We start from the raw sequence: 27731 nt of genomic DNA, 5'->3' as shown, positions 1-27731 counted from the left end.
GAAATAGTAAATGTTGCCAACTTTTTGAAAACTTTAGCAAATACAGTTGACATCTGGGAATGTCTAGTTGAGTGAGAGAATATTGTAAAAGAATAGAATTGAGGGGAATTCCCTTGAGTACAGAAAATTTTTTACTTTAAAGTTACCAAAAAAAATGTTTTCCTCTTTAAAAAGTGCCTTAAAACTGATTATTCAAAAGCAAAATTATGGCATATCTCTGAGCAGTAGGCAGGAACAGGTCAACTTCTCAGCAATATTATTGCCACCTGCTGATGTGGACAACTGGAAAGAAAAAGGTGGTGGCAGTTTAACAGAGAAGTTTTTTCGGAAGTTAAAGCTATGACATCTCTAGACCCCTTGTTCTAAATGGACTATAATTCTGTCACACTAACTGCAGAGAGATACTGAATTTTTAAAATTGGCTTTCTGTTGACTCTAGGAGGTTGAAAAAAACAAATTTTCAGATCCTCCCCTTTTCTTATCTTCCTTTAAGACAGGGTTTACTGCTGAAATGACCTACTCTAATCCCTTGTCTAGGTTTCAACCTTGTACTCTCCTTCAAAGACTCTCCAAATGCTCTGGGATCACCTGTAACAGGTATAACTTTCAGTAGATAGCACAAACATCACAGTACCATAATGCTCTAAAGATAGTTACTTAAAAAATACCCAGGTAATTTTAATTTCAAATCTAAAAGCTACAATTCAGAGCAGATTTTGACATTCTCAGAGGTAATGACAAAGGAAGAGATCAGAAGTTGTAAATCTTTTCTCCCTGGGAAGATGGGGACAAAACCAGTTTCTGCAGCTTTGTTTAAAAAAAAAAAGCCAATAGCAGTAGCAGCAGCAAAAGAAAAAAAAAAGAGGATTTTATACTTTGGACTTTGTATCAGGCACTTAAATTGCTGGAGAGACATGCCATTCTGAACCAAAGGTGTGAAAAATGAGTTAAAAACATCATGAAAATAAGTCTAATAAATGGAATTTCAGCAGCAAAGTGGAGGCATAGATTCAGCCTTTACCCATCCCAATGTGCTGAGACATGTTTTCTAAAATGCCCAAGACAACAGCAGCAGCAGCAACAGCAAGAACTGTTCTGTAGTGTCTGTTTTCCTTATGTGTTGTGTTGTTGACAGGAGGAGTTTCTGTATCAAACTGAGAAGGCACGGGGGAGAAGGGAGATGCTGTGCCTAATTTCCTGGGTCACTCAGGTCCACGCTTGAACCAAACATTTTCACCAGCTGCTCTTCATAATTGGAAATATTCCTCTTCATAATGTCCATGCAGGGCCCGAGCAACCTCTCAAATGCCTGGACATCCATAACTGCATTTAAAACAGAAGGAAAACAAATGAATAAGTGATTTTTAAAATGATATGTCTGCAAACCATTCTTCATATATATTTCAATCTCTGGAATACAATCCTTCATTTCTAGCTATTAAAATTTAAGGCTGGCCTCAGGTACCACACCTCTTCTATGAAGTATTTCCTGAAAATGATCTCTCAAATTTTCTTAGACCTATTTGACTGGGCCTCTCCTTTGTTCTTATTACACTATATTTTGTGTTATACTTATGAACATGTCAGATTCCTCTTCAAAACCTCCCCTTCCCAATTACACTATAAGCTCTTTGGGGGCAGGGACTATGCTGTTTTTCATCTTTGTATTTTTAATTCCAAGCATAGTAAGGCCTTAAATAGGAACTTTAAAATGTTTGCTAAGTAGATTCTATATTCTACAGAAATTTTGGAATACTATATGGTTTGGGGAAAAGTAAGTATGATACAACTTAAATATAACCTAGACAACAGGGATCACTTTAGCAAGGCTTACAGTTGGTATGGGCATTGGAGACTGTCTAGTTTAATATTCATTGTACAGAAAAGGTAATCAGAGTCTAGGGAGAAATGATAGTCCAAGCTCATAATAGGCAGGTATTGAGTAGGAGAGTCAGGATTTGAATCCAGGTCCTGTAATACAAAATCCAATGCTCTCTCCACTGTACTATGTTTTAAGTTAACATTCCTGTGGGGTGTGTAGAGCCTCAGATCACTCTAGGGTCAGTGGGGGAACTGGGTACTAATTTAGTGACAATGTGAATCTAAAGGAGACTGTGATTCATCTACTAAGAGCATATGATAATCTTTTGATAACCTTATAATGCCAAATCTTAAAAATATTCTTAGGACAGACTGTGAGGACCAAAATGATAGATTCCATGTTGAAATCTGGACTAAATTCTGATTTGTTTACAGGAAAAAACCTAGGCTTAAATGTCAGTGGAGGGAAGGGAGGAAAAAAATACCATAAGAATAGAAATAAATGGTTTACCTAAGCATTTGACATCTCCAACTGCATAAGCAGAAGCTGCTCTGGGTTTGTTGGTGACAAGAGCAAGTTCTCCAAAGTACTGCCCCTTTTGACACCGGGCAATTTCCACTTCATCCTCTGCGTCCTTATTTGTCTAAGCAGAAGGAGAACATTTAGTGTTCATTCTAAAATTACCATTTTGAATATGTTGTGAAAATTTTTAGTTGTAAACATGGACATTTTCATAGTACACAATGTACTCAATGTGATTACTGAATAGCTCCAACACATAATGCTACACTTCTACTGTACATTATAATTTACACTGGATAACAATTACAGCTTAAAGGAATTTTTGCTAGATCATCTCTGAAGCCTAAGGAGTTTGTTTTGGGTAGCTTCTCAGTTACTGACAACAGTTAGGACCCTCCTATAAAGGTATTCTGGGATGAATCAACATTTCCTGCAGTGTGATACATTACTTTACTTAATCCACACTCTATGGCCTAACCAAACAGGCCTTTTTGTTATTCTTTACCATGTGACAGTCCATCTTCTATTTCTGTGCCACTGTATAAGCTGTCCCCTGGCCTTGGTATGCTAATACTCACCTCTGCCTCTTGGAATCTCTGGTTTCCTTCAAAGTTCAGGTCAATGATCAACTTCTATATGAAGTCTTTCCTGATTCCCTTAGTTATTAGTGTACAACCTCCCTCTCCCTGACCCCTCCCCCAAAAGCCCCATTTTATTATAATGAACTTGACAAAAAACAACAAAAACATTTCCTCATACTAAAAAGAACAGAAAGAAGGCTACATGTGCCTGTTAGCTTCTTATAGTATGTTATATTATATTTACATTATATTTAAACAAAGTAGTTCCAATACTGTCATGTTCATCTGTGTTCCTTGGCTAAAATAAAAAGTGCCATTATAAATATATATTTTTTACATTAGTTCCTTTACTTCTGTCTTTGATCTCTTTGGGAATCTGCCTAGTAGTGATATCACTGGGTCAAAGAAAATGGATCATTTAATGAGTTTCAGAGGATAGTGTCAAACTGTTTTTCAATGGTTGGCACAATTTGTATACCTGCCTTCCCTAACTCGTCCAAACATTTATCATTTTCTTTTTTTCAATCTTTGTCCATCTGATGGTGTATGGTGGAATCTCAGAGTTTTAAAAATCTGAATTTTTCATATTAGAGATTTGGAGCATGTTTTTACCTTATTGTTGGCAACATTCATCCTTTGGGCTCTTGTTCTTATATGGCTACATAAATTTTCTCTGTATTTTGTATACCATTTATTAGAGAAATTTGCTGTAAAGATCTGTCCCAAATAAAAATCTCCCTCGTAATTCTAAATCTATTTTCTCTGTTAAAGATTTTTTCAATTTTATGTCAAAATTATCTTTTATATCCTCTGATCATTTTTATCTTTTGTTTGATCCAGAAGTCTCTTCCTACAGATGGAAGTAAAAAGAACTTCATCTGCTCCACTAATTTGTTTATGTTATTATGACCTTTCATATCTATGTCATCCATTTGGAGCTTATTGTGTCATGTGATTTGAGATGCTGGTTTAAACTTAATTTCTATCAGATTTGTTTCCATTTTCCCCATAGTTTCCCAATAGTTTCTGGGACATTTGTGTTTCAGAAACATAATGTTTCAGTCAACACAATAAGTTCCTACCTCCTCAATGGAGTACTTCAGTTTATCAGACAGTTTGGCACTGTGTTTGAGTGTTCCTAAACCTTGCGTTGTGGGAACCTAATCTGTTCTACTGATCAACTTTTTCAGGTTTTTTAAAAAACCATTAGCAGATAGTACCCCCTCCCAATTTTTAAAAAAACATATTGATACAATTTTTAATAATTGTTTTTTGACATTTTGAGATCCAGGTTCTCTCTCTTTCTCCTACTTTTCCCCAAGATGGCAGATAATATAATATAGGTTATACATTAGTTATTATTTCCAAGCTGTCATGTTTTAAAGACACATAACTTTTACAACTGGAGAAAAATTCACGAAGAAAGAAAATTGAAGAATGGTGTGTTTCGATCTGCATTCAGCTCTGTTAGTTCCTTCTGTGATATGGATAGTCTTTTCCATTATGAGATCCTACAAACAGTCATATACAAACGATATATGGATAGACTGGAGATGACCTTAGCAAAAAGATACTAAGATTAAAGAAGCCTGGGATGGAAGGCAGTACTTTAAGTGAGACTTGAAAGGAAGCCTTGAAGGAAGTTAGGAGGTAGAGATGAAGACAAAGAGTACAAGCATGGGGGATGGTCAGTAAAAATGCCAGGAACTGGAAGGAGCATTGTATATGAAGAACAGTGAGAAGTCCAATGCCACCAGATTACAGAATACAAAGAGGGGAGCAAGGTGGGCCCAGGTTGTGAAAGGCTTTAAAAGCTAAAGAGAGGATCTTGATCCTGAAAGTAATAAATCATGAAAGTTTACTGAGGAGGTACATGACATGGCTAGATCTCCACTTTTGAAATTTGAGTGAAGGATGAACTGGAGTGGGAGAGACTTGGTATGAGGTGACAAAGGCCTGAAGAATTGTAGTAACAAAGTCAAAAGGAAAGAATAAGAAATGTTACAAGGTTAAAATGACAAGACCTAGCAACTGATTGGATATGGGGAGGGGATATCAGAGAGAATGAAAAACTGATGACATATACATTGTAAACTTAGGTGATTGGGAAGATGTCAGTACTCCTGACAATAAAAGGAAAGTTGGAAGATTAGCCATACTAGATCTCAAAGTGTACAACAAAACACTTATCATCAAGAGATAGAATGGTGGACCAGTGAAATAGATTAAGTACATAATATATAGTAGTAAATGACCATAGCAATCCAGTTTTTCATAAACCCAAAGATCTATTTGGAATAAGAACTCACGATTTGATAAAAACTGCTGGGAAAACTGGAAAACAGTTTGACAGAAACTAGGTATAGATAAATATCTCACACTGTATACCAAGATAAAATCAAAATAGGTGCATGATTTAGACCAGTGATTCCCAAAGTGGGTGCTGCAGCAATCCAGGAGGGTGGTGATGGCCACACTTTTTTTTGTATTACATTCTATTCTGAGTTCAATAAATAGCTTCATAATTTCCAGGAGGTGCTGAGTAATATTTTTTTCTGGAAAGGGGGCAGTAGGCCAAAAAAGTTTGGGAACCACTGATTTAGACATAAAAGGTGACACCTTAAGCAAATTGGGGGAGCAAGAAAACCTGTCAGATCCATGGACAAGGGAAGAATTTAAACAAGAGATAACGAGCATTACAAGATGCAAGATGGATAATTTTGATTACATCAAATTTAAGTTTTAAAAACTTTCTGCACAAATGAATATAGCCATGATTAGAAAGAAAGCAGAAAACTGAGGAAAAGTTTTTATTGGAAATACCTCAGATAAAGGCCTCATTTCTCAATTATATAGAGAACTGAGTCAAAATTGATAAGAATACAAGTCATTCACCACTTGATGAATGGTCAAAGGATATGAATAGGCAGTTTCAGACAGAGAAATCAAAGCTATTTATAGACATATGAAAAAATACACGAAATCACTATTGATTAGAGATATGCAAATTAAAACAACTCTAAGGTAACTACCTCATACTTATTAGATTGGTTAATATGACAGAAAAGGAAAATGATAAATGTTGGAGAAGACCCAGGAAAAATGAGACACTAATGCACTATTGGTAAAGTTATGAACTGGTACAACCATTCTGGATTTGAAGTATTCCTAAAAGGCTATAAAACTGTGCATACCCTTTGACCTTGCAATACCACCCACAGAAAGGGAAAAAAAATGGAAAAGGACCTATATGTACAAAAATATTTATAGTAGCTCTTTTTGTGGTAGTAAAGAATTGGAAATTAGGGATACAGCTGAATAAGTTATGGCATGATTGTGATGGAGTACTATTGTACTATAAAAAATGATAAGCAGAAAGCAGAGCCAAGATGGTGGAGTAGAAGCATGGAAAGCTACAACCACTATGAGAATTCTCTCTAACAAACCTTAAAATAATGCTTCAAAATGAATACTGAAGTGACAGAGTCAACAAGGGGACAGAATGAAAAAACTTTCCTGCAGAAAACAATTTAGAAGGTAGACTGAGAGGGTCTATGTCTTTTTTTTTTTTTTTTTGCTTTAGCCTATTGGAAAAAAAGATTTATTGATGGATTTTATTTTTGCATTACAAACATTTGCATATTATAACTACTTGTGGAGTCTCTTATTTTTTAAATGATTTTTTATTTTAATAAATTTCCACATAAGTTTTCCAAAGTTATATGATTCATTTTGTCTCCCTTCCCTGCTTCTTTATCCACTTCTGGAGTTGACAAGCAATTTAATATGGGGTATACATATATTATCATGTAAAACATTTCTGTATTATTCATTTCTGTAAGTGAATAATCTCATAAAACCAAAACCCCAAATTATGTACCCAAATCAACAAGAGATAAATCAGATGTTTTCATCTGCATTTATACTACAACAGTAGGGGCAGCTGGGTGGCTCAGTGGATTGAGAGTTAGGCCTTGAGATGGGAGGTCCTAGGTTCAAATCTGGCCTCAGATAATTCCTAGCTATGTGACCATGGACAAGGGACTTAACCTCCATTGCCTTGCCCTTACTACTCTTCTTCCTTAGAATCAATACACAGAAGTGATTCTAAGATGGAAGGAAATGGTTAAAAAAACAATTTAGGTATACTACAACAGTTCTTCCTCTAGAGGTGGATAGAATTCTTTTTTATGAGTGAAAAAGGGTCTATTTCAAAGGGGTGAGAGGACAGTGTAGTGTGCAGCAAAGTCACATAGCCCACAGCAAGGCAGCACCAAGAAGTATCAGCACAAACTAAAAGCAAGTCCCTCCAAATTCACATCTACTGTTCCAGGTTCTTTTTAAAATTTTATTATTATCATTATTTATTTATTTAATTTTTTTTTTTTATTTTATTTTTTTAGGAAAATTTTCCATGGTTCTGTTCCAGGTTCTGAACATGGACCCAAGCCAACTTTTAAAGCTTGCCTAAACCAACAGCAGAGCATCCCACATTTACCCCATGAAGTTCGAAGCCTCAGGACAAATCTACAGTGAGGCCCCAACCCCTAGTGCAAAGCAGTCCATGGTGTACCTGGCCAGGGCAGGCCTAAGAGGAGGCCCAGAGCCCCTACTTAAGCCTGCAGTGAGGCCCCAAGCTCTATTGTGGGCCAGTCCATAGTGTGCCTGGCTGGTGTAAATCCAAAGTGTAGCCCAGAGCCCTGCCCAAGCCTGAATAGGTCCCCGAAGAAGCCCCAGGCCAAGGCAATCCACAGTGTACCACACTTGTGTAGGCCCAGAGTGAGGCCCTGAGCCCCTCCTCAGGCTTGAGGTGAGGCCCTGAGCTACAGCTCAAGGTAGCTTATAGTGCTCTGAACATTGGAAGCTATCAGTAGTCCCTAGAGGAGTCTGAATTAGCAGTGGGAGATGGCTTTCAGAGTTCATAGCCCACAGGCCATCATACCACCTTGGAAAAACTGAAAATTGCAGAAACTCAGAACTAAAGCTGAGAATAGCAACAAGGAAAAACTTAAGTTTAAGAGAGTGCCTCTTCTACCCTGAGAACAGAATCCACCTAAGAGATAAAAGTTAAAAAAAAAAGTCCAGAAAAATGAACAGTAAAAGCAAACAAACAAAAAAACCCCTAACAATAGAAAATTATTATGGTGACAAAGAAGAACAGGGCACAAACTCAGAAGGTGACAGTGAGATCAAAGCAACCAAATTAAAAACTTAAAAGAAAAATGGGAATTGGACTCAGGTTCTGGAAGAATTCAAAAAGGAGTTAAAAAATCAAATAAGAGAGTTAGAAGAAAAATGGGGAAGATAAATTAATAATTTAAAAAGCAGAATTGGCCAAATGGAAAAGGAGGTACAAATTATAATGAAGAAAAGAGTTTCATAAAAAGGAGAACTGACCACATGGAAAAGAAAATCCTTAAAAATTAGAAGTGGGAAAATAGAAGCTAATGACTTCATGAGACATTAAGAAACAATAAAAACAAAATCAGAAGAATGAAAAAAATAGGAGAAAATATGAAATATCTCATTGAAAAAACAACTGTCCTGGAAAATAGATCTAGGAGAGGCAATCTAAGAATTATTGGACTATCTGAAAGTCATGATTTAAAAAAAAAAAGCCTAAACATCATATTACAAGAAATTATCAAAGAAAACTGCTCTGTTATTTTTGAACAAGAGGGTAAAATAGAAATGGAAAGAATCCACAGATCAACTACTGAAATAAATCCCAAATGACAACTCTTAGGAACATTATAGCTAAATTCAAGAGTTCTGAGATCAAGGAGAAAATACTTCAAGCAGCCAGAAAGAAACAATTGAAAAATCATGGAGCCCCAGTCAGGATTACATAGGACATAGCAGCTTATATACCTTAAAGGATAAGAAGGCTTAGAATATGATATTACAGAAAGAGAACAAGGTTTACAACCAAGAATTATCTATCAAGCAAAACTGAGTATAGTCTTTTGGGGGTGGGGTGGGGAGGGATAAATAGTCATTTAATAAAATAGAAGACTTCCAAACATTCCTGATGAAAAGACCAGACATCAATAGAAAATCTGATGTTCAAATATAAGACTCAAGAGGAGCATAAAAAAGTAAATAAGAAAAAATTTAAAGGGTTCAAATAAGGTCAAACTTTTATATTCCTACATGGAAAGATGATATTTTAAACCTTAAAATTCTAGAAGGAGTATACTACATAAAAGGTGCAAGAGTAATCTGATTAGGATGGCATGAAAAACAAAAAATAAAATCAAGGCAATGAAAAAGAGGATTACACTGAGAGAAAAGGGAAAAGAGAGGTAGAATATGGTAAATTATCTCACCTAAAGAGGTGTGAAAAAAACTATTACAGTGGAGGGGAGGATGAGAGTAGTGATGGGCAATGCTTAAATCTTAATCTCACTGGAATTGGCTCAGAGAGAGAAACAACCATACTCGTTTGGGTATAGAATCCTATCTTACCCTATAAAAAAGTAGGAGGGGAATAAGACCAAGTGTTGTATTGGAAGAGAGGGGGAAGTGGTGAGGTGATTAACAAAACATTTGTGAGAAAGGGCAGAATGAAAGGAGAGACAAAAAGTAGGATCAAAAGGGGAAAATAAGGAGAGGAATATAGAGATGGTAATCATAACTGATGGGAATGGATTGAATTCACCCATAAAAAGGAAGTAGATAGAAGAGTGAATAAAAAACCTGAATCCTATGATATGTTGTTTACAAAAAATACATTTGAGGCAGAGAGACACACAGAGAGTGAAGGTACAGGGCTGGAGTAGAATCTCTTGTGCTTCAGCTGAAGTAAAAAAAGCAGGAATAGCCATCGTGACTTCAGACAAAGCTAAAGAAAAAAAATAGTTCTAATTAAAAGAAATAATGAAGAAATTACAGCTTGATAAAAGGTACTATAGACAACGGAGTAATAACAACACCAAACATATGTAATCATCAAATGATATGACCTCCAAATTTTTAAAGGAGAAATTAAATGAGCTTCAGAAGGAGACAGTAAAATTATACTAGTGAAGACAAAGCCTTCATCTCTCAGAACTAGATAAATCTAATTAAAAAATAAACATGAAAGAAACAAAGGAAGTGAATGAAAATTTTAGAAAAGTTAGATTTGACAGCTATTTGTAGAAAAATGAATGGGGATAAAAAGGAATATAATTTTTTTTCAGCAATACATGGAACCTACACAAAAACAGATCATGTACTAGGGCATAAAAACTTCATAATCAAATGCAGAAAAGCAGAAATAATAAATGCACATCCTTTTCAGATCATAATTCAATAAAAAGTATAAACAGTAAGGGTCCATGGAAAGAAAAATTAAAAATTAATTAGAAACTAAATAAATCATCTAATTTTAAAAAAGGGTTGGATCAAAGAATAAATTATAGGAACAATCAATAATTTCATTAAAGAGAATGTCAATGAAGGGACAACAATATCAAAATTTATGAGATATAGCCAAAACAGTACTTAGGGGAAAATTCATCTCTCTGAAAGCTTACATCAATAAAATAGAGAAAAAGCAAATCAGTGAATTGGGCATACAAAAAAAGAAAAAGAACAAATTAAAAATCCCCAATTGAAGACTAAATTGGAAATCCTAAAAATCAAATAAAAATGAAAGTAAGAGAACTATTGAACTAATAAATAAGACTAGGAGTTGGTTTTATGAAAAAAAAAATTAAAATGGAGCATTGATTAATTCAATTAAAAAGGGGAAAGAAAAAAATCAATTACAAGTATCAAAAATGAAAAGGGTAAATTCACCACCCATGAAGAAGAAATTAAAATAATCATTAGGAACTATTTTACCCAAAAATGGATGGATATTTACAAAAATATAAATTGTCCAGACTAACAAAAGAGGAAATAGAATACTTAAATAATAATCCTATCTCATAAAAAGAAACCGAATAAGCCACCAAAGAACTCCCTAAGAAAAATCTCCAGGGCCAGATGGATTCACAAAAGAATTCTATCAAACATTTAAAGAACAATTAATCCCAATACCATATAAACTATTTGGCAAAATAGGCAAAGGATTCCTACCAAATTCTTTTGATATCACAAATATAGTGCTGATATCTAAGCCAGGAAGAGCAAAAACAGCAAAAGAAAATTATACACTAATTTTCTTAATGAATACCAATGCAAATATTTTAAATAAAATACAAGCAAAGAGACTATAGTAATGTCACAAGAATCATTCACTATCATGTAGGATTTATAATACCAGGAATGAAAGGCTGGTTTAATATTAGGAAAATATCAGCTTAACCTGTCCATAGCAATAACCAAATTGACAGAAACCACATGATTATCTCAATAAATACAAAAAAGTCTTTGACAATATATAACACCCATTCCTCTTAAAAACACTAGAAAGCATAGGAATAAAGGGGTCATTCCTTTAAATGATAAGTAGTATCTACCTAAAACCATTGGCAAGTATCACCCACAATAAGGTTAAGTTAGAAGCCTTCACTGTAAGATCAGGGGTGAAGCAAGGATACCCATTATCATCACTATCATTTAATATTGTACTAAAAATGCTAATTTTAGTGATAAGAAAAAGAAATTGAAGGAATTAAAATAGGCAATAATGTAACTAAACTATCACTCTTTGCAAATGATATGATGGTATTCTTAGAGAATCCCAGAGAATCAGCTAAAAAACTGGTTGAAATAATAGCTTTAGCAAAGTTGCAGGATACAAAATAAAACCACATAAATCACTGGCATTTGTATATATTTCCAACAAAGTTTGGCAACAAGAATTAGAAAGAGAAACTCCACTTAAAATCATTCTAGAAAATAGAAAATATCTGGGAAGCTATTTGCCAAGACAAATGCAGGAATTATATGAATGCAATTACAAAACACTTTTTAAACAAATAAAGTTATTAGATCTAAACATTTGGAAAAATGTTAATTGCTCATGGATAGGCTGAACTAATATAATAAAAATTACATGCTTTCCTAAATTAATTTACTTATTCAGTGTTATAGCAATCAAACTACCAAAAAACTATTTTATAAAACTAGAAAAAATAACAAAATTCATCTGGAAGAACAAACGGTCAAGAATATCAAGGGAACTAATGGGAAAAAATTGTGAAAGATGGTGGCCTAGTGGTACCAATTCTTAAATTGTACTGTAAAGCAGTAATCATCAAAGCAATCTGGTACTGGCTAAGAAATAGAAGGGTGGATTGATGAATAGATTAGGAGTAAATAACCTCAGTAATCTAGTGCTTGTTAAACCCAAAGATCCCAACTTTTGGGATAAGAACTCATGATTAAACAAAAACTGCTGGGAAAATTGGAAAACAGTATGGTAAAAATTAGGTTTAGATCAATATCTCACACTCTATTCCAAGATAAGGTCAAAATGATTTAAATATGGTCGATATGATTTACAAGGTCAAAATAAGTTTAATATGATTTAAACATATTATAAGATAAGATATAAGAAAATTAGAGGACTACAGAATAGTTTACCTGCTAGATTTGTGGAGAAGGAAAGAATTCATGACTAAACACAACAAAGAGAACATAATAAGATGTAGAATGAATGGTTTTGATTATATTAAATTAAAAAGGTTTGGTACAAATAAAACTAATGCAACAAAGATTAGAAGGGAAGCAACAAATTAGGAAAAAATTTTATAACAAATTTCTCTGATAAAGATCTCATTTCTCAAATAAAGAACTAAGTCAAATTTAGAAGAATCCAAGTCATTCCCCAATTGATTAGTCAAAGGATATGAATAGGCAGTTTTCAGATGAAAAAGTCAAAGCTATCAATTATCATATGAAAAAATGTTCTAAGTCCCTCCTGATTAGAAAAATACAAATTAAAACAACTGAGGTACCACCTCAAACCTATCAGATTGGACAACATAACAGTAAAGGAAAGTAATAAATGTTGGAGGGGATAGTGCAAAATTGGGACACTAATGCATTACTGGTGAAGTTGCAAACTGATCTAACCACTCTGGAGGGCAATTTGGAATCATGTCCAAGAGGCTATAAAACAATGCAAATATCCTTTGATCTAGTAATACCACTACTGGGTCTGGATCCCTAAGAGAAAAACAAAAATGGGAAAGGACCTGTTTGTATAAAAATATTTATAGCTAATCTCTTTGCAGTAGCAAAGGATTGGAAACTAAGGGGCTGTCCCTCAATTGGGGAATAGTTGAACAAATTGTGGTATATGATTGTGATGGATTACTATTATGATATAAGGAATGATGAACAGGATGATTTTAGAAAGAGCTGGAAAGATCTATATGAACTGATGCAGAGTGAAATCAGCAGAACCAGGAAAACACTGTACACAGTAATAGCAATAGTGTGGAATGATCAAATGTGACAGACCTTGCTACTAACAGCAATCCCATGATCCAAACAATTCTGAGGGACTTATGAAAAAGAATGTTATCTACTTCCAGAAAAAGAACTGTTGCTTTAAATGATCATTTTATTGCAAATATCGATAATATGGAATTAGGTTTTGAACAATGAAACATGTAAAACCCAGTGGAATTACTTGTTAGCTCTGGGAGGGGGGAAGAAAGAAGGGAGGGAAAGAACATGAATCATGTAACTATGGAAAAATATTTGAAATTAACTAATAAAAAAATTAAAAAAAGAACTGTTGGAGTAGGAATACAGATGAAAGCATATGATTTATCACTTATTTGGGTATATTTGGTTTTTTTTTGGTTTCATAAGATTATTTGCTTATAAAAATGAATAAGGAAATATGTTTTGCGTGATAATATATGTATAATCCAGATTGAATTGCTTGCTGGCTCCAAGAGGGAGGAAGAAGGGAAGGAGACAATTTGGATCATATAACTTCAGAAAACTCATGTGTAAATCTGTTATTAAAATAAAAAAAAGAAAATGCACAGTCTGAACTTTTCTATTCGAGACTGCCTTTCAATTCAAGAAAGGGAAATAATATCTCTAAATCAGTAACCAAAATATGTACAGGAAAAATAAGATTTCTTCACTTTCTTAGAACTGGACAATACTAGAAAATAATGCACATTTTGAAATCATGTGTACTGCTAACTTCTTGACTCATCTAAACTGGATCCACCATTATTTAAAATTTCAGAAAAATGGCATAAGATTCTATGTGAATTTACCTTGCTTTTAATCAGGATTTTCACTTCTCCAGACTCCACAATATAAAAACTTTCTGCTTTATCACCCTACAATTTGGGGAAAAGAGAAAAAAAATAATACTTATTATTACACTATAAAATATAGTCTCATCTTACTTTATTACATTCTTCACATCCTACTGAGAACATTTTCCACAAGACAATCCTTACCTTCCACCTTAGAATTAATACTGTGTATTGGTTTTAAGGCAGAAGAGTGGTAAGGGCCAGGCAATGGGGGTTAAGTGACTTGCCCAGGGTCACACAGCTAGTTAGTATCTGAAGCCAGATCTGAACCCAGGACCTCCCATCTCTGGGCGTGGCTCTCAATCTACTGAACCACCCAGATGCCCCCTACACCATTCTTAAAAACAAAACTCATAATTTTAAATCCCGGTGGTTTCCTTGGGCTTATCAAATATTAGAGTACTACGTTCAATTGCTTTTGGGTTTTGTATGCCCAATTTGTTCCATTGTTTTTAACAAGTACCAGATGGTTTTGATGATTACTGCTTTGTCAATAGAGTCAGAAATTTAGTCCTTTTAGGCCCTCTTCTTTGTTGCTTTAAAAAAATTTCCCTTAAGAATCCTTAAACTTTTGTTTGAGAAATCCTTTAATCTTTTAATGTAAAATTTTGATGACTTACCAACCTGTTAAGTTAGTTCTGGTAATTTGTAATTTTTATTAATACTGGCATAACCATACTAAAGAATTAATATCTCTACAATTCATTATGGTCTAGATGTATCTTTTCAAAATTGCTTCACTTCCCAGAGTTGCTGTGAGGATCGAATGAAATAAATTTATGAAACATTTAGCCCAGTGTTTGGCACATAGTAGATATCATGTAAATGTTAGTTATAATCATTATTGTTCTTGATATTTTCATCTATTGCTTCATTTCTTCTAGCCACTTGTGCACAAGACATTTTTCACTGGAGATACTGCTTACTGTTGTTGTATGATAACTATATCCTTCTGGGCTTATCTCTTAACCTATCTTCATGATGACTGGCACATTCTTTTGCTTACTCTTCCAGATTCAGGGTCTAGATTAGGACTTTTTATATAAAAGTTGCATTCACCTTTCTTTCCTACCACTTCCACTGGCTCTTGGATGGATAAGGGAGGCCTAGTTTTGTCCTATCTTCTTTGTAGGCTGAAACCTACTGCCCTTTTGGATGGGATGGCTGATGCTAAGCTCCCACCCTATGGTTTGATATCTAACTTCTGTTTCATTCTACTGGTGGCCAAGTGTGATTGTTGGATTCAGTCCATTCCGTTTCCTCCTAGAATAATCTCAAGATGGAACGTGGCTCTTTACTCCTGCTATAACTCTGACAAGATCCAGTTGGATTTTGAAGATTTCACTGGTTTCAAATCTCTTGAAAGGAATCCCTGACATACATTCTGTGATTGAATTGGTATTGTCTCCTGCTATAAATCCCAAGAGTGTACAGTCAAACCTTGTTTCTCTTTGTAGTGATTTTGGGGGTTTAGCTCTGTCTGTTGCTTCTGTTCTGAAAGGTCAAAGTCATGGATCTGCTCAGACTTTTGATCCCGATTACCAAACATCATTCTAGTTTCTAGGATCTTCCTGGAACATTCACATATTCATGGTATCAGCAATTTTACTAGCAATTTATTAGAGTACAAGGTGGCTTTCCTGGTGTAGCTCCCTCTCCCTAGGCCCATAACTTCAGGCCTTTTTAACAGAGCTTGTACTGTTTTTCCAATGAAACTTCTTTACTAGCTACTTGTAGGCAAAGGCCATCTTTCTCTTCAGTTCTGGATTAGAATGGAAGAATTTTATTTATTTGATAACTGCTCTGTCTAGTGCCCTTTTTAGATTGCTTGGGTTTATGTGGAAAAGTAGGCACCTCAACAACCTCTCATTACCAAGTAGGTTTGATGATTTCTGCTTTTTAATATAATTTGAGGTCTGGAAGTGATAACTGCTCTTCATTCCTACATGTTTTCCCTTTTTTAAGATATATTTTATTTTCCTCATTACATGCAATAAATTTTCCAACATTTTCTCATTTTCTGCCATTTCCTTTCATGTTCTAGACTGTAAAGATAAGAAGAACACAAAGTAAAACAATTTTAAAGTTTCATCTCATAATCAAGAAAATGGCAGAGATAAAAGGTAGGAATAAAACCAATGATTGTAGGGGCTATTTAAACACAACTATTACACTGCTGGTGGAACTGTGAATTGGTCCAACCATTTCAGAAAGCAATTCAAAATTATGTTAAAAAACTCCTCTGTTGCTAGCTCTTGCTGCTTTACCTTCACAACAGCTCTAATATATGCTCTCTTCCCTTTAGTCACACAGCTGCCATCCCTAGTTCACCTTGTCCCTGAACAGTAGCTGAACTGGTCTTCTGGCCTCTGGCCTCTTCTCATGCTAGTTCATCCTCTGCCAGTTAGCTGCTAAGGTAATTCTTCTAAAGCCTAAGTCTGATCATGTTGCTAATTCCTCTCCTTTCCCTCCAGGGTCTCCCTATTACCTCAGAATTAAATATAAGCTTTGTTCCTTGTTCTTTATAAGCTTCAGAATACAGTACCTTTCTATTTGTCTTCTTATACTTAACTTTCCTACACATACTATACAATCCAGCCACACAGGCTACTTGTAGCAGCTTGAATATGTTAGTCCATCTTTCATTTCTGTACCTTTGCACTGACTGCCCCCTATGCCTGAAATGTTCATCTCTCACCTTCACTGCTCAGTTTCCTTCCAGATTCAGCTCAAATCTGACCTTCTGCAGCAAATGCTAGTGTCCTTCTAGTACCTTTCCCTTCAGATTATTGTCCTTCCACTTACTCTGTATGTATATTTATGCACCTTATTGTTTACATGTTGACTTCAATAGATTACACACTCCTATAGGACAGGGTTTGTTTTTGCTTTCCTTCTTATACCTGCACTTAGTATAGTGACTGGAACATAGCTTCACTTAATAAATACTTAATGACTGACAATCTAACTGAAAAAATGTACACACATTTTAATAGTGATCCCACTCCTAAGCATATATATGCCAAAGAAGGTAAAATCAAAATACTCTTAGAAGCCCTTTTTATGACAGCTAAAAATTGGAAACAAAGAAGAAAACCCCTGATTAAGAGATGGCTAAATAAGTTGTGGTACATAAATAAAATGGAATAGTATTTTAGATCCTACTAAGAATAATGTTTGTAAAGGTACAAAATAAAATACACAGGATTTCAAAGAAACCAGTTATATATTAAAACAGAGTTACCAAAAAAAAAAAGGTACAAGGGGCAGCTGGGTGGCTCAGTGGATTGAGAGTTAGGCCCAGAGATGGGAGATCCTGGGTTCAAATCTGGTCTCAGATACTTCCTAGTTGTGTGACCCTGGGCAAATCACTTAACCCCCATTGCCTAGCCCAGTGATGGGCAAATTACAGCCGGCTACCAGATGCAGCCCTCTGAAATGTTCTATCCAGTGGGGGGACATTATTCCTAATCTGAAGAATACAATGAGTAGGATACAATACAATGGAACTTCGAAAGAGTTGCCTTCAAAACAGACTGACAGATGAGCATTTCCTTTCCTTTGGCCCCCTCTTTAAAAAGTTTGCCCATCACTGGCCTAGCCCTTACCACTCTTCTGCCTTGGAACCAATACACAGTATTGATTTTAAGGCGGAAGGTAAGGATAAAAAAAAAAAAGTACATAAGTCTGAGATTAAGAGCTTCTGAGTTTCTAGTGGATAGTGCATGAATGAGGCTTGGAGTTGAGAGGACCTGGGTTCAAATATGGCTCCAGATACTTCATAGTGGTGTGATCCAGGGCAAGTCATTTAACCCTGACTACCTAGTGCTAGTTACTCTTCTGTCTTAGAATTGATACTAAAACGGAAGGCAAACGTTTTTTCTAAAAAAAGGAGCCTTTGATTTATATGACTGTTGCCAAAAGAAATATAGAATCAGGAAAAATAATATGTAATTAATGCAAAAATGTAAATGAAAAGAAAAAATAAAACTGAATACTGTGTTTATAATGACCAGGCTTGGTCAGAGATAAAAGATCAATGAACAATTAAGCGCTTGGCACAAAGGATAAAAAAGTGAAGCAATTGATGCCAATGTATACAAAACTGATTTACATAGTGATGTTGTAAGGAAGAGTACCAGTGGCCTAGAGGAGGCAGGTGGGACTGGAACAGCCTGATGGATGATAGCCTTTGCATCCAAACTTGAGTGAACCTAAGAGGTAAGGGTGGAATGTATTCTAGGCATGGGGAGAGCCAATGCAAAGGGACAGAGAAAGGGAACTGAGCAGCCTGTATGAAGAACAGTAAAACTAGTCTGTGGGAAGGGAGTAATGTCAGAAGACTGGAAAAGAAGGGGTCAGGTTGGGAAGGGCTTGGCACAGAGAGATATGAAAAAAAAAAGCACTACTCTCTTCTATTTTGGGAATCTATGAGTGTAGAACATTAAATAATACTTGCTGAAAGGTTTTGTTTTCTTAAAATGCTTCCTTCTCCCTTACTTTTTTATTCTTTATTACAAGTAGTAGCTTGCTGGGTAGGAGAGGGAAAAGGGATTTTATTTAGAAATCAAGACAATATTAAAGAAAATAAAAATTTTAAAAATGAATAAAAGACATTGAGCATAAGAGATACTAGTTGAATATGTTGGATGGCTCAAGGCAAATCAATTTCTGTAAGAGAAACAATTCAAAATGCTTATCCTTACTATAGTTACTACTCTCAAGTCCTGTTCCACAGATTTCATAGTTAAAAGGGACATTATATTTTATCTAATCCAACCTTTACCTGAGCTTGATTCTGTTCAATAATATTTCCAACAAGCAAAATCTAGCCTTGAAGATCTGTAATGAAGGTGAAATTACTGCCTCCTGAAGTAGCACATTGTTTGCTGCTTTGGCTATTTGGTTTCAGTTGCCTTCTTTTTAAACTTTAATATAGAGCTTTAAGGTTTGTGAGGTACTTTACCTATATCATATATATCATGTAGTATTCTTTGAATACTACAATCATCAGATGAGGGAAGTACTATCAGGATTAGCAGTTAAAGAAAAAGGGTTTAGAGAAATTAGATGACTGCTTGTAACAGCAAGCCTATGTCAGAATGGGGATCAATCTAAGTAAAGTGCACATTATTCTATTACATCATACTTTCTGTCTTACTTTTAAATCTACTTACCACTTCTGCCACATAAAAAATAACAAGGGAAAGAAGATACTCAAATCAATTTTTAACAATTCTTAAAGGGTTGAGGAATTATCTGTGAATTTCAATTATTCATATTATGTATAATATTTCATGATGAATGAAATAAGGAAAGTATGGCATAGAGTAAGGCCAGATTAAGGGATCTCATGTTCATTTTGACAATGGAATTTCCAGAAGTAGAAAATTCATATGCAACCTATTCTACCATGTGACATTTAAATATGCTGAAGGAATGAGTTGAGCACATAACCAAAAGCAACTAGCAATATTTCTGAACAAGTGGTCCCCATTTTGTTCCTAACTAGAAACTCTGCTTCCTAATTAAAATTCTCACTGGTTCTAAACTTGAGCCTCTTTGTAATCGTGGTCTTGGCTTCCACTCATTTTTAGTGCTGAACTGATAATCCACTTGAAATCAACAGAATCTAGATGATTGTTTCTTTTTCTCACTATGGAATCCAATTACTGCACATTGTACATGTTTCAGACTTTTTTGAAACACTGGTCAGTAACGTTTTTAAAATCTTTTTCTTTTGTCTTAAAAATACAATTTGTTATGTGTGGGATGGGTATTGGGGAGAAAAAGGGATAGTAGAGTATAATATGGTGATGTGAAAAATAAAAGACATTATTAAAAAATAAAGAAAGTACTAATAATACTTGCCCCAGTGTTGGGGGTCCTAAAGTAGATGGGGTGGGAGAGAAAGAGATTTTCTTTTTCTAAGTGAATGGCTGGGAAATGGATGATCTGTACTACCTTCTTCCTTTTCTAAACATCCTCTCCTCAAATCTGACCTCAGACAGTTCCCAACTGTGTGACCCTGGGCAAGTCACTTGACCCCTATTGCCTACCCTTACCACTCTTCTGCCTTGGAGCCAATACACAGTATTGACTCCAAGTCAGAAGTAAGGGTTTAAAAAAAAATAAAAAAATAAACATCCCCTCCTAAGACTCCCCTGGGTACTCATGCTATTCTAAGGTCTCTAACTAGAATTTAAGTGGAGGGATGATATGGTCTGACCTGTGCTAAAGGAAAACCACTCTGGTGGCTGAATGGAGGATAGACTGGAGTAGGGAAGAGACTTATGACAGCCAGACCCATCAATAATCTATCTAAATAGTTTGGGTGTGAGGTGATGAGGGCTTGAATCAAGGTGGTGGCAGTGTTAGAGAGAAGGGGAAGTATATGAGAGATATTGCAAAACTGAAATCAAAAGGTCTTAGGTTGTGACCCTGAGGGAATGGGAGGATACCAGATGGCAATTAAGAGACTGCTTTATCTTAGAGGCAATGGAAAGCCACCAAGTTTGAGTTAAGAATTACAGAGGGTCAGGTGTGTTTTTAAGGAAAATACTTTAGCAACTACGTGAAGGATGGATTGTTATCCTCTACAGTAATAGGAAAGATCCAGCAGGGTAAGATTCAGGAGAAAAGATGAGCTGTTTTGAACATACTGAATTTAAGGTGTCCACTGAACATCTAATTTATGATGTCTGAAAGGCAGCTGAAGATGGAAGATTGGAATCAGCAGAAAGGTAGGGGGAAACAGGTAAATTTGAAAACTATCACTATAAAGATGGTAATTAAATCCATAGAAGGTAATGAGAGCAACAATGGAAATAATACAAAGGAAGAAGAGAAGAGAGTCAAGGATAGAACCCTGTCAGACACCTATAGTTACAGAGGGTGATCTAGAAGAAGATTCAGCAAAGAAGACAGAGGAGGGGTCAGATAGGTAGCAAGAAAACCTGGAGAGAGATATATCTCCAAACCTAGAATATCAGATATTAACTCTCTTTCTTCTTATGGGTCTTTGTGATACTACCCATTCACAATTCTCCTACTGTGGGAACAGCATAAGATGATTCAGGGCTTTCCATCAAGCAAGGCTTTGTTGCCTGTTTGACTACTGCTTCTCAGTATCCTTTGCAAGATCATCATCCATCATGTTCCTTACTGTTGTACCTGAAGACTGTCTTAGACCTCATCTCTCTATAATCTCCCTCAGTGACCAGACTCCTATAGGTTTGATTATAACCCCTATGCAAATGACTTCTAGATCTATATATCCTGCCTCCACCTCTTTCCTGAGGTCCAGTTCTGCATCACCAACTCCCTAAAGGATATATCAAATTCAGTATGTCCAAAATAAAATTATCTTTCCCTCCATATCCACTCCTCTACCAAATGTTTCTATTTCTGCAGAGGGCATCATCATTCTTCTAATTTCCTAGGTGGTGGCATTATCCTCAACTCATCATTACTATTCACCCCACATATTCTATCAGTCACAAATCTTGACATTATTACATTGACTTGAATTCATCCCTTTCTCACTACTTACATAGCTTTCACCTTAGTTCAAGCCTCCCAAATGGTATCCCTGTCTCAAATCTTTTCCTACTTCAATCTATCCTCCATACAGCCCCCCCAAAATATTATCTTTGTAGAGGCTGTACTCAAATTTCAATGGCATCCTACTCTCTTACTCAAACTTCAATGCCTTTAGAATAAAATATAAACTTGTTTATTTGGCTTATGAAACTCTTCATAACCTGAATCCAGCCTGTTTTTCCAACTTTAACTTCCCATAATTGTCCTTTCCTTTGATTCTCATAACATAGCACTCCATCTCTTGCTTTCTCCATGTCAGGAATGCACCCCCTTTTCAGCTCTGCCTCATAGAATTCACCTATTTCAAGACTCAGTTCAAATGTAAGCTTTTACATGAAGAACACCTTAATGTCTCAATTGCTCTTGTCCTCTCTTCTTAACTTTTTTTTGGTGTCTAAATAACTTGTATTTATCTTGTATTTATTCAGCATAGACATATATGTATAAGTTACTCTACTGATAATATGTGAAGTCCTTTTATCTCTCCTGAAAAGACGTGATCACAGAGACAGTTCTATTTTCCTTATCTGTGTCCTCCAGAGTGCTTGGGAACATTATGAATTCTTGCTGATTGACTGATGAGACAGGTCTAACAAAATCTCAGAAATCAGATTAGACAATAGTCACTAAAATTAATGTTAAAATCAGAAAGGAAATTCAAAGCATTCTTACCTGAGCAATAATTTGTTCTCCATCTTTATAGTTCTTCTCACCTATTACATCCACAATCTTCATTCTTTCTGAAACCTGCAAAAGTTCATAATCCAGTGCTTATCAGACAATTCAATTGAAAAACATTGTGAGTCTTCATAAAATATAAAAATGTATTAAAAATCCATGACCAGTAAATGAGTTCAGGTATAAAGAACAACAAAGAAAGGATTTTAGAATAGAAAAATACTTTAGAGATCATCCAGTCAAAACATCATTTTATATATAAGGAACAGAAAGGGATTTTCTTTTGGTGAAGTGCAATAGAACATATTCATCCTATGGAAGCCAATGGTTCTATTTCCAAAAGGATCTTATTAGAAAGTCAGTTTCATTTTTGTAATAAGGAGACCCCTAGCAAGGACTACAAGGAAGAGATCATAATAGGCCTCTAGTATATTACTTCTCAAGCCAATAAGCTATAGATGATACGTTAAAAATATGAGGCCAGTCCATCAAGTGTGGAATGGCTGAACAAATTATGGTATATGATTGTGATAGAATACCATTGTGCTGTAAGGAATGATGAAAAGGATGATTTCAGAAAGATCTGCAGGAACTGATGTAGAATGAAATAAGCAGAACCAGGAAAACATTGTATATAGTAACAGCAATATTGTAGAATGACTAATTGTGAGAGACTTAACTATTCTCAGAAATACAATGATTAAGGACAATTCTGAGGGGCTTATATGACAAAGAATGCTATCCACCTTCAGATAAAGACCCACTGGAGTCAGAATGCAGATGAAAGCATAGAATTTTTCAACTGCTTATTTAGGTTTATATTTTGGGATTTTGGTTTTATAAGATTACTCACAAAAATCAACAATATGGAAATATGTTTTGTATAATATATGTATAATCCAGATTGAATTACCTGCCAGCACTAGGAGGGGGTTGGGAAGGGAGAGAAGGAGGTAAGTTCGATTATATAACTTAGGAAAACTTGTATGGAAATTTGTTATTACATGTAAATGACAAAAGGAAAAAAAAGAAAAACAAAACACAAAAATATGAGGCCGATTTTTCTGTTAAATTTGGCTTTCTAGGCTTCTCTGGAATTTACATTTGTATTTTAAAGTTCTGGTCTTCTGATCAGAAGAAATAAAAAGTTCTCTGTGTCATTAAAGGTTACCTATTTCCCTTTGAATTTATAGGAATTATATTCAGCTTTGCAGGGTGAACTATTCTTGGTTTTAAGCCTCTATCTTTTGTCTTTTAGAATATTATATCTCATTTTTATTAAAAGTTTCTAGGTGTTATATGATCCTGTATTAATTAGGAATTTTGTACCTTTTGAACTACATTCCCCCAGAATTCCTTTTGTTTCCTGGCATCCCTTTCCCTGTGCCTCCACGTTTGTGTGATCATGTTATTGTTTATAAGTTCGGTAGCTCCTCCGGCTCATTCTCTGCTCTCTTCTCTCGCAATGGGGTTGAGTTTAGCTAGTTTTTTTTTACTTTAGTTATGATTAATAAATTTTATTAAATATAATATTTAGAATACTGAATATTAATTTTGAAACTCACACTCCTGACTGTGGTTACTTGTTACTTATCTGCTTCCTTCTGGACACTAACAGTATTTTTCTTTGATGTGGAAGCTCTGGATTTTGGCTATAACATCTCTGGAACTTTCAAGGAATTTATTAATAGTTTATATTTTTGCCTTCTGGTTCTTGTATATCTGAGTAATTTTCATCTACGATTTTGTGAATAGCGTTCAGCCTTTTTTTTTTTTAGTAAAATCATGCTTTTCAGCAAGTTCAATGACTCTTAAATGATTTCTTCTTGACTTGTTTTCCAGCTTACTTCTTAATAACAATAAAGGACAACAGTTTGCAAAGCATTTTACAAATATTAACTCATTTTATCTTCACAAGAACTCTTGGAGACAGGTGCTATATTTTGTCCATTTTACAGATGAAGAAATCAAAGACAACAGCCCTAGTAAGTATCTGAGGCTTGATTTGAACTCAAGTCTTCCTGATTTAAGGTTCAGTGCTTTATTCACTGTACCACTTAGCTGCCTTTTGAAAACATATAATTTGTAGATTTAAAAAATAATTTTTCACTCTTTTACCTTTGTTTTAGTATTTGATTTGTTTCATTTATTCTGTTTTTCAGGAACTGTATTACTTGGGTGAGGTTTTACTGTTTTTTCCTCTAAGTTATTTAGTTTCCTACTTCTTTCCTCCATATCTTTTATTTAGCTTTTTACTTCTTGCTTCATTTCTTCTGGAAAGTTATATAGTCCATATAGAAAATTCATTTCTTCCCTTAAATTTTCTCTTACAGTTCTTAGGGAACTACTCACACTTTCTTTCTGGGGATCTCTAGATCTACAATAATTTTTCATATTGGTTTTCTTTATTTAATTACCTCTTCAGCTTTAGGTTCTGAACCAGGGCTTTGTGCCAAAGCCAAGTTTTGTCCCTTGTAGCACTTGTGGATAGGCTTGGTCTAGTCCTGAATGCTTGGGGTTCATCTGCTGACTTCTACCTCTTGGGTATACCTGAATCTTTTGAGATTCAGAGTGCAGGCTTTTCGGGGTTCTCAATGGAATCTCAGTACATAGTAGAGATATAAGGGATCTTGAGCTGTCCTACTCTAAGCTTTCTGATGCTACTCTTGTTGTGGTATCTTCCCAAGGCTTCCAAGGCTTTCTAACCACCCTGGAGTTTTCTTGGAATAGAGAGAGGGAGTTACACTCTTGCTGCTTGCAAACAGAGGACTTTAAAGGCTACATCAGTCTTTGGTTTAGTTCTTACTGGGAGGCTGGGCTTTTTTGACTATGCTGGTAAATCCTTTTTCTATAGCATGAGGCTGGCATTTTGTGCAGTTCTAAGGTGTAAGCAGTCACAGAAGTTTCTCATTGGATTTTTTTTTTATTATTATCTGATGTGGTCTAAATTCCAGGATTTTGCTAAAATGGGAAAAATAGGGGGCAGAGTGGTCTGCTTCTGTTCATTTTTTTACTAGGTCATCACTCTCTTCCCTTCCAAATATTTACCAGTTCAATTTGACACTGAACTCTCCACTTGAAACCTTTGCTCCCTTCCCTTGTCCTGGTGTCAATTATGCCTTGCCCAAACCTCAACCTTGGATTACTCCCACTATCTGCCATCTTTGATCCTATTCACATGCTGTTGAATGACGCTGGAGAAAATCATGGAACAGTAGAAAAAGTAGTAGTAACTACTACTATTACACTACAAATTTATGTTATATAACCTCAACTCTGCTGTTACTGAAGCAAGGCAATCCTTTGATACCTCACTAATAAATTTGCTCTCCTACTTATTATATGGCTATTATAAACCACTTCCTCCATCCTCAAGCCTCCCATAGCTCTCCCTCCTCCACCTTGTCTAAGGACCTTGTCTCATACTTCATTGAAAAAGAACAAAATTGAGGTCATTTCTTGAATTCTCTCTTCTCTCCTCTGTGCTATTTCCTTCATTCCTGTTTCTCATGAAGAAGTGACACTTTTCTCTGCTAAAACAACTCATCCTCATGCACCCTTCATTTTATTCATTATGGTCTTTTCCTATCATTTCCATTCTTTCTCCAATCATCAATCTCCCCAACTATTGGTTCTTACCTACTGCCTACAAACATGTCCTTAACTCCTCCCATTCTTAAAAAGAAATAAAAAATAAAACAAAACAAAACTCTTCAGTTGATTCCATACCATCCCTGCCAGCCTTCATCCCATATTTCTTTTTCTTTCCTAGCTAACTCCCTGGGAAAGCTGTCATTTCCTCCACTTACTCTCCTCCCAAGCCCTCTATTTTTGCTTTCAGCAATCATTATTCAATGAAAACTGCTATAAGAAACAATGAGAAAGATTTCATAAAATGCTGGAAAAATCTACATGAACTGATGTAAATCAAAATAAGCAGAACTAGGAGAACATTGTACACAGTATTAGCAATGCTGTATGATGATCAACTGTGAAAGACTTAGCTACTCTCAGAAATACAATGATCAGGGGGCAGCTGGGTAGCTCAGTGGATTGAGAGCCAGGCCTAGAGACAGGAGGTCCTAGGTTCAAATCCGGCCTCAGACACTTCCCAGCTATGTGACCCTGGGCAAGTTACTTGACCCCCATTGCCTACCCTTACCAATCTTCCACCTATAAGTTAATACACAGAAGTTAAGGGTTTAAAAAATTAAAAAAAAAAAGAAAAGAAATACAATGATCCAGGACATTTCTGAATTTCTTGAATGTTATTTACCTCCAGAGAAAAAATTGTTGGAGTTGCATCCACATCAAAGCATACTATTTTTCACATTGACTTATTTATGGTTTTATTCTGATGTTTTTGTTTTCTGTGAGTATTCTCTTATAAGAATGACCATGTTTTGCATGATAATACATATATAACCCAGATAAAATTGCTTACCATCTCTGAGAGGGGAGAGGCTTAAGGCCCTTCACAACCTGACCTGTTCCTGTCTCTCTAGTATTTAGATACTTTCCTCCAGTATGTACTTGTTGATTCAGCGACACAGACCTTCTTGATAATTCCTCCCGCTTAATACTAAGCCTTTAAATGGTTGTGCCTTGGGCTTGGAATGTTTTCAGTCCTTACCTGTACCTCTTGCTTTTCTTGGCTTTCTTCAAGACTCAGCTTAATTCCTGTTTCTACAATAGGATTTTCTTATTCTGTCTAACTCTCAATTGTTTGTTCTATAGATATTTAATTTCTTACACTGTATCTATCTTGTAAGTATACAGAATTGCTTGCATGCTGTCCTGCCCAACAGAATGTAAACCTTCTGACAGCAAAGAGTGTTTTTTTTTTTTTTTTTTGCCTTTTGTTGAATCTCTAGTCCTTACCATAGAGCCTGGCACATACTAAATCTTTACTAAATACTTGAAAAATGTTTGTTACCTTTTGTTACACTTTACATCTTCTCTAAGGTAGAAAAATAAGCTTCCTCAAGGGCTTCTGCTAATTACCGGGAATTAAAACATATCCACATGTCCTTTACAAAGAATTTTGATAGGTGAATGCTTCCTCAAATTGGACTTACCTCTAGGGATTTTAGGAGGGGCACAGATTCAATAAACGATTCAAACATTTTCCTCTTCTTTGCATTGTTTTTCAATATGATTCTTCTGAATGTTATTCGGTCCTACAAGGAAAAATATAGAAATTCTAACTTTTACATGTAAATATTAATATACAGCCTTATGGATACTGCTCTTCTGTCTTAGTATCAATTCTAAGAAGACAAGGGTTTAAAAAAACAATTT

General features: G+C 35.2%; 1 protein-coding gene across 1 annotated transcript in view; it reads right to left on the bottom strand.

Moving 5' to 3' along the window:
* Positions 1-224: 224 nt before the first annotated feature.
* The window catches only part of PRKAR2A (protein kinase cAMP-dependent type II regulatory subunit alpha), a 127055-nt gene continuing 99548 nt past the window's right edge, over positions 225-27731 (bottom strand). The window contains exons 7-11 of the mRNA XM_044680335.1: positions 27509-27610; positions 22425-22499; positions 14106-14171; positions 2333-2465; positions 225-1323 (exon numbers count right to left, since the gene is read on the bottom strand). Coding sequence (XP_044536270.1) covers positions 1190-1323; positions 2333-2465; positions 14106-14171; positions 22425-22499; positions 27509-27610 — 510 coding nt within the window. The 3' untranslated portion in view covers positions 225-1189. The remainder of the gene's footprint in view (positions 1324-2332; positions 2466-14105; positions 14172-22424; positions 22500-27508; positions 27611-27731) is intronic.

The sequence above is a fragment of the Gracilinanus agilis genome, chromosome 1, assembly GCF_016433145.1.
Source record: "Gracilinanus agilis isolate LMUSP501 chromosome 1, AgileGrace, whole genome shotgun sequence".
NCBI classification, from domain to species: Eukaryota; Metazoa; Chordata; class Mammalia; order Didelphimorphia; family Didelphidae; genus Gracilinanus; species Gracilinanus agilis.
This window is presented reverse-complemented; position numbering and strand designations above follow the sequence as displayed.